The following is an 8,243-nucleotide window of genomic DNA, read 5'->3' on the forward strand; positions in this document are numbered from 1 at the left end:
GATAAGAGTCTCATGGACTTTCCTGCCCAGGCTGGCTCTGAACTGTGATCCTCAGATCTCAGCCTCCTGAGTAGCTAGGATTGCAGGTGTGAGCCACCATGCCCAGCTAGCCAGATCTTATACCTGTTTAAGAAGGAAAACTTTGGGCTGAGGTAGATTGGGATAGAGTTCAGAAACAAAGGCCTGAACTATGTCAATGACAGTGGTAACAGAAAAAGATGAGAATGGGATGCAGGATACCTTGGAAGACTAGGGGTTGGAAAATAAGGAATAAAGGCAGAGAAGCCACAGAGGAGACTCAGCCTGGTGACCAAAGGGTGTGGTGCCACTCTAGAAGAGGCATGTGAGATGGGAAGAACCCCAGCATGAGGCTTCTGCTAATAAACATGGATCTGCTGTTGCTATTGTTTGTTTTCTTCCTTCAATTCTGGGGTTTGAGCCCAGGGCCTTGGGCTCACTAGACAGGCAGTCATGAGTCATAGCCACAGTTGTTTCCACTTACTGATAAGTCACTTTTTGCTTAGGCTGGCATAGACTATAACACAACCCCTCTATTCACATTACACACACAGTTGGGGTGACAGTCACATGTCACTGTATCCAGTTTATTAGTTGAGATGGAGGTTTTGTTAACTTTTTTGGTCTAGCTGCCCTCAAATTGTGATTCTCATAAACTTAGCTCCCTCGTAGCAAGGATTATAGGCATGTTTTGTTGAAGAGGTGGGAGGAAAAATACAATTGCTAACTAAAACACAAAAAAGGTGATTCTGCTTCAGAAGATTCTGGATGAGGTTGTTTTCCTGACATTCCCTGAGTTTTCCTGGGGGAATCTAGAGATTTCCTTAGGAAACGAACAAGAAAAGTAATGAAGAAAAAAGGTTTTTAGAGGCCTGATTGTTTCAGGACATCACTCAGTAGGATTTGGTACAAGATCCTTTAGGATCTCAGGCTGACAATACCAGTAGTGAAGCATATACACTTGGTAACAGTAGTACTTTTTTCTTTTTCCAGATATTCGCCAGCGATTAGGAAAAAGACCATATTCTCCAGAAAAGGCTTTCAGTAGTAACCCAGTGGTTCGGAGAGAGCCCTCTTCAGATGTGCATAGTAGGCTAGGGGTTGCCAGGCAAGATGTTAAAGGCCTCTACTCTGATACCCGGGAAAAGAAATCAGGTGGGTACAAACTGATGGTACTGAGGATTGGGAACAAGCAGAGGATAGGGAGGATAGCATAGAAGAGAGGCAGGAAGCAGCACATGGTAAAACAAAGTGATTTTTCCTTTTATGTGATCTTTGTTGTCAACATCATCATCATTATAATGCTGATGGGAAAAGTTAGGAAGTTGAAAAGAATACACAGTCCTCCTTTTTTGAGTTCAGGACAAATAATTTTTAGTTTTATATGTGTATTCCAGACTTTGTGCATATGTACATTCTGCCCTTTTTATGTAGGGTTTTTATTGTGATCATTTTTCCACATTTGTTGTATTCCTCATAAATACAACTTGTAATTGTCTTACAGTATGTCTGTACTACAAAATTCTAAACACATACTTCTCTCTCTCTCTCTCTTTTTTTTTTTGTGGGGGGTGGTATTAGGGTTTGAACTCGGCCTCTACTTGGTAGGCAGGTGTTCTACAGCTAAGCCATGCCTCCAGTCATACCTGTTTTAGGCTTTTGAGTCAGGATCTTGCTATGTAGCTCAGGCCTTAAACTGTGTTTGAACTCACAGTCTTCCTGCGTCGTCCATCTAAGTGTTGGGATTATAATTATGTACCATACCCTGGTATTCATTATTTTTTTTAATAAAATATACTCCAAATAATTAATGGATGGTTAGCCAGAAATCTGAAAGTAGTTTATAGTGTAAAGTACCTCAGTTTGCAGAATGTTAGAGCTGGCAGTTTCTTGGCAGAACAAAATTGCATTAGGCACATGAATCTCACCTGGATCAGGAAACAACCTCTTGGGTGTTTATCTTGTGCCTAGTGTGGGGGCACCTGCCACTGGAAATGAGAATCTCCCTCTGGGATCCATCTCCTCCATTTGCAGAAGTGGCTATAGATGTGCAGACCACAGATGTTCTCTGCATATTGGGTGTTGGCAGAACCCCTGCTTCCTTAGAACTACGGTACAGTTCAGTGTTGGCTGCCAAACTGAAATGCCTTCTCTCCCAAATAGGTAGCTTATGGACTCGCTTAGGATCTGCACCCAAGACCAAAGAGAAGAATACGAAGAAAGTGGTTCACAGGGCGCCTGGCACTGAGGAAGATGACTCTGAGCTTCAGAGGGCATGGGGGGCTCTCATTAAGGAGAAAGAACAGTCTCGTCAAAAGAAGAGCCGGTTAGATAACTTACCATCTCTCCAGATTGAAGTTAGTCGGGAAAGCACCTCTGGTTCAGAGGCAGAGTCCTGATGTCCCTGGCCTTGGCAGCTGTCCTAAGCCTGACATTCTTACACAGAGGCTCACAGTAGGAGCCTTCCCTGCAGGAGTTGCGCCCCTCCCTCCTCTTACAGCCACCCTCAGCTCTTGCTGTTTCGGCAGGACATCCTAAGAGTGTGACACATTTTGAAGGGCATCTCTACCTTTTGCTGCAGAGCTATAGTTCTGGGCCCTCAGCTCTCCCACCACCCCACCAAGCTTTACCCTTTGAGAAAAAAGGCAGCCCTCCAGATTTTGTAGACATTTTTCTTAATATTTTTAACATTGTCTTTTAAAAGAAATGTTTTACACAGTCCATCCAAAGAGCAGAGAACTGAACTTCTCACTATTGCCTTGGCCCTGACAGCTGTTACCAGCACCCTTTTCCCAGGAAAAGTCAATTCCCAGGTGCTTACTGGACAGCCTTCGAGGGGGAAGATGAGGGAAGCTGCCAGCTCACTCTTCCAGGACCTAGTATGAGGGCCGAATCTCATGGACCTGACCTCAGAGGTGCACCTGATACCCAGGTAGATAAGAGTTGCAGCAGTGATTGAGCTTCTGATAGATTGCACTTCCGTTCTTCCCTTGGGGATTTCTGTTAGGGCCTTTTATTGGCTCCAGCTTGATGTGAAGATCAAGTTCAGTGCTGTGGGATTTTTAGGAACAAAAACTGTGACTTGTGGATATGGGATTGATTTATGTGCTAGGGTGGGGTCATGGGTTACTGTTGAACAATTTTTAAGTCTGTATTATGTTTAAAAATATTAATGACTTAAAAGTTTAAATTTTTAATTTTTATATGTGGAATTTCTTCCTATTGACTACAGGGGAAGCTCAAGTGGCGTCTTTTTTGTGCTGTTAAATATATATTATATACTTTGGAAGAAGGCAAAGAGAAGAGTCTCATTATTTTTAAATGGCCCTAATTGTATGGTCTGTTTGTTGTACACAGTTCAACTTGCTTTTGGCCACTGTAGTAAAAAAAAATCCATCCATCTGAGATGGGATCATGTGTTGTTAGTTATCACTTTAGAAGTGATCCATTGATAGTCTATTCTGTCTCCAAGATATGGCTGAAGACTTCTTCAAAACTGGCAACTTATAACTGAGGAATGGCTCAAGTGGTAGAGTGCGTACCCAGAAAAACTGGCAAATAGCCAGACACTTGTGTCTCATGCCTGTATCCCTAGCTACTCAGGAAGCTGAGATCTAAGGAGACTCTTATATCCAATTAACCAGCAAAAAGCTAGAAATAGGAGCTGTGGCTCAGTGGTAGAGCTCTAGGCCTTGAGTGAAAAAGTCAAACAAGAACATGAGGCCCTAAGTGCAAGCTGCATTACTGGTACACATGCAAATATAAGCACACAAATACACAGAAAGAAAGGGGGGGAAAACTAGCAAACGGAGGGAGGGAAGAAGGGAGGAAAAAGAAGAGAAGCCTAGCAAACATGGTAATAGTTTAAAGAAGGTTTAGGTTATGAACAGGAGGTAGATTTTTTTTTTCTGTCTGATATTTATTTTGAAGTATTTAATATTGTATTTCTCTACAGGCTTAAAGCCACATTTCCCTTTAGTTCATTAGAACTTGAGAGTTAGAAATAGTAATTAGTCCTTGTCCATTTGTGATGTCACAGCTCTTTTCCTGCCTGAATTGTTCCATACCTAGTGTGATCCTGGAGTCCAGAGTTGTTCATTCATGGCTACGCTGATGTCAAATTAGTGGCTGATTACACTGATGTGAATGGATGCAGAACAATGTTGCTAATAAAGTAAAAAGCTGTGAGAATGGAGAGTTACAAACTATTACACCATATTTTATTGGCTAAGTTGCTTTCCCCTCATCCTTGTAGGAAGAGGTGCATGTGTAACCAGAATATGTTTCAGCTTTTCAGGATGCTATGAAAGAATTGGCTCTACTTCCTCTTCATTTGAAAACAGGGTTCTCAGCTCTTCTTGCTCTGGAAAGCACTCAGTTTAGAGCTAGGCTCATAGGAGGAGGGCTCAGGGTATGCTTAGAGAAAGAACTGTAAGGACATGAGAGTCATTAGCACTGTCCTGTGGGTTTGGGCCTTGGTTTCCCCATCTAGCTAATGAATGGGCTGGTAGAGACCTGGCTTTTTTGGCACCACTCAGTGGCCTTATTCTTCCCAGCAGTGCCATTTTCTGATGTAGGTGACTGGATAGTCAAGGAAACAACTAAGGATAGCCTTGAGGTGGTAAACAGAGACTTACCTTCATCCTATTACAGTCTCTAGTGAGTAAAACTAGTTCAGCTTGTGCTTGTACCTGCCATAACTTCTGAGGGGTTTAAAAAATGCCCCTTCATAGGCATCTCTTTTTGTTTCCTGTCATGGCCCTTTCCCACCAGCATCTCGTACCACTTTGTCTAGAACCTTTCACCACTTGTCTGTCTCCTGGTAGAGATCAGGGAAGACTACAAAAGGGTATGCACTCAAAAATGAGCCAAGAAAAATGCCCTTTAGCAGCCACATAGGCCCCCTAAGTGCAAAAAGAAACATGAAACTTAAAGTTATTGGCCTTCCAAGCCTCTTATGTTCTTTAACCTGCACTTGGCCACTCAGGTCTTCCAGTATCTTAAGCGTGTTCTGTCTGCCTCAGCCTTGTCTTCGGTGATTGGGGTGAGTGAATAATAGGACAGCCACAGGCAGCTTGTACCTCGGGTGCTATCTGTACACGCAGGCTTAGTCCTTACATGTAATGTTAAATATAGTTTTGCTACTTGATGATAATTGCAGATACCTCATTTCTTTTTCCTGTTGTCCTCCCTGGGAGGGAGAGGTACCAGATACCCAGGAGATCTTGAGGAACCCGTCACAAGATGTAAACCTTCCATCCCTTGTACTTTTCTTTTCTAATCCCATGAATCCTTCCCCTTATTAACATCTGTCCTACTCCCTCTGTATAAAAGCCTCTTCTCTGCTCTCCCTCTTCATTCTGCACCCTGTAGCCAGGGTGAACCTTTGTTGTTGCTGGTAATTTAATTGAGTTGTGATTTATATAGTATACAATTATTCCATTTAAAGAATATACTAGACTGGGAATGTAGCTTAGTGGTAATATGCTTGCTTAGCATACATACATGAAGCCCTGGGTTCGATTCCTCAGTACCACATAATCAGAAAAGGCTAGAAGTAGCATGGTGGCTCAAGTGGTAGAGTGCTAGCCTTGAGCAAAAGAAGCTCAAGACAGTGCCCAGGCCCTGAGTTCAAGCCCCAAGACTGTCAAAAAAATAAAATGTATACATCAATGGATTTAGGATAGCTACAGCATTGCATAGCTGTCATTTCATGTCATTATGGCTGTGCCTATTATGAACATTTCATAAATGGAGTCACATACTACATATCTATGAGTTTTTTCACAGTATATTTTCAAGATTCATCCATGTATAGCATGTATCAGCACTTCATTTTTTAAAATTGTTAAATAACATTCCATTGTATGGCTTTACCACATTTTCTTTCAGTTAATGGACATTTAGGTTTTTTGTACTTTTTGGCTATTATGAATCAGTTTTTATCAATATTTATGTACAAGTTTTTTTCTTGGACATGTATTTCATTATTCATGAGTTTATACTTAGAATTTCTGGGTCAATTGTAACTCTATTGCCAATCTTTTGAGGAACTGCTAGGCTGTTTCTCCAAGCAACTATCAGTTTTATTTGAGAGTTCCAATTTCCCCACCTCTTCACCAGTATTTCTTATTTTTCCAGCATGAAGTGGTATCTCACTGTGGTTTTGATTTATATTTCCCTAAAGACTACTAAGAGTGGTCATCTTTTCATATGCTTCAAGATGAACTTTCTTAAATGTAAATATAATTCTGTTGTTCCATTGCCTGAAACCTTTCCAGAGCTTCACCTAGACTCCTTGATAACTTAAAAAGCTGGTCAAAATCTAGCCTCTTGCAATATATATAGTTGGCCTATTTTCCCCTGCCATGCGCCCGTTAGTTTCTAGTCTATCATGATCTCACTGGCTTTCCAGGCTGTACAGTACACGCCCACAGTGATGTTTCACCTTCCCATCTAAGCCCTGCCTTCTTAGTAAAGTCTGAATGTTTAAGTTAAAGTGGAGTATCATATTTCCTTTTGGAAATCCCAAGATATGTGCCATAGTGAAGAACACCAGATTTCTTGCAGTGAATTCTTGCTGTGTGAAAAACTCGTTTCTTTGGTTGAGCATCAGGTGAAGTGCTTGGCCTAAAGTGCTTGTGCAAAACTCACTTATTTTTAGACAATAGAACATTCAATGAGCAGGGTCACTTTTGAGGAGTTTTGGAACTTATATAGCCCATAGGAACATTAGAGGTACATATTTGCCTGGGTTTTCCTCCCTGTGGGCCCACCGAGGGGAAGACGAGGTAGAATAGACCAAGGAATTTGCAGTTGCTTTACACTGTCCCTGCCTGCCTCCTTAAAAACAAAACAAAAACTTAAAGCACCTTTAATGTTTAACTATAGTGTAATTCTAAATCACTACAGCCCTAACCTAGTACATCTATATTTTGGAATGTAATTTCCTGGTAGTACATTTATATTTTGGAATGTAATTTCCTAGTAACAACCTAGTTCCTAGGTTGTCTGTTTTGCAAACTGTAATTTCATTGGAATTTTCCCAGTACTTAGCATCATGCCTGCCCCCTTGCAAGTCAGTAAGTATTTATGGAATTTGTAAATCCCCAGCCTCATGGGGAGGTTCATTCTCTGAGACCCTGGACACTCTTATAGGCCTGTCCTCATTCATCTGCAATGTATATAAAATGTACTATTTTCACGCGTGATTTTCCTTCTAGCCTGTGAGCTCCTAATGAGCAGGTATCTTTATGTTGTTTTCTCTCTTTTTTAAAAAAAAATAATTTACTTCATTGTTATTTTGTTTTCTCTATATCATCACATCAAGCCAGCCTGAAGTCAATAGTGCTTCAGAACTGCTCAGGATATGAATGGACAACAATGCTCCATCCCACCTCTGGCACCACAGTCTACAGACTAATTCTAGATGGGACCACTGGATATAAAAGGGGGAAGATTATTTAATGGCACATATGCTGGATTGTGTGAAAAAACACTCATTAAGTAGGCCTTGGTGTAAACATCGTATTTTAATGACTTGCATGTATCTGAACTGAAGCTTTACAAAAAGAACTTGCTTGAGAAGTCATAGAGATAATCCAGAGTTTTTTGTTTTGTTTTGTATTTTGCTGTCACTACTGGGGCTTCAACTGAAGGCTTGGGTGCTGTCCCTGAGCTTCTGCTCAAGGCTAGTGCCACTTCCTGTTTTATGTGGTTGGTTGGAGGTGAGAGTGTCACAGATTTTTCTGGCAGGACTGGTTTTGAATAGCAATCCTCAGATCTGTCTCTTGAGTAGCTAGTCATGAGCCACTGGGACCTAGCCAGAATATATTTTAGGAAAGCATTCATTTCAGGTTGCAGGTATGGCTCAGGTGGTAGAGCATCAGTTACTGGTCGAATCCTGGTCTCAGACAACAAAACAAGCCAGATGCCGGTGACTCGTGCCTATAATCCTAGTTTAGCTACTCAGAAGGCTGAGATCTGAGGATCACCATTCAAAGCCACCCTGGGCAAGAAAGTCTGTGAGACTCTTATCTCCAATTAACCACCAGGAAACTGGAAGTAGTACTGTGGCTCAAGTGGTAGAACGCTAGCCTTGAGTTGAACTGCTGAGGGACCGTGTCCAGGCCCAGAGTGCAAACCCTACAACTGACAACAACAAAACAAAAGAAAAAACATTCATTTGTTCCAAGATAAGAGGAAAGAAAGCTAGCAGGTAGATA

The 8,243-nt window shown here is 41.5% G+C and overlaps 1 protein-coding gene across 1 annotated transcript in view; it reads left to right on the top strand.

Annotated features, from left to right (window-relative positions):
* LOC105983500 (chromosome unknown open reading frame, human C17orf85) overlaps positions 1-3,307 on the top strand; it is a 52,228-nt gene extending 48,921 nt beyond the window's left edge. The window contains exons 12-13 of the mRNA XM_013013410.1: positions 1,012-1,173; positions 2,182-3,307. Of these exons, the coding sequence (XP_012868864.1) occupies positions 1,012-1,173; positions 2,182-2,417 (398 nt within the window). The 3' untranslated portion in view covers positions 2,418-3,307. The remainder of the gene's footprint in view (positions 1-1,011; positions 1,174-2,181) is intronic.
* Positions 3,308-8,243: the final 4,936 nt, after the last annotated feature.

This window comes from Dipodomys ordii, unplaced genomic scaffold (genome assembly GCF_000151885.1).
Source record: "Dipodomys ordii isolate 6190 unplaced genomic scaffold, Dord_2.0 Scaffold19, whole genome shotgun sequence".
Classification (NCBI taxonomy): domain Eukaryota; kingdom Metazoa; phylum Chordata; class Mammalia; order Rodentia; family Heteromyidae; genus Dipodomys; species Dipodomys ordii.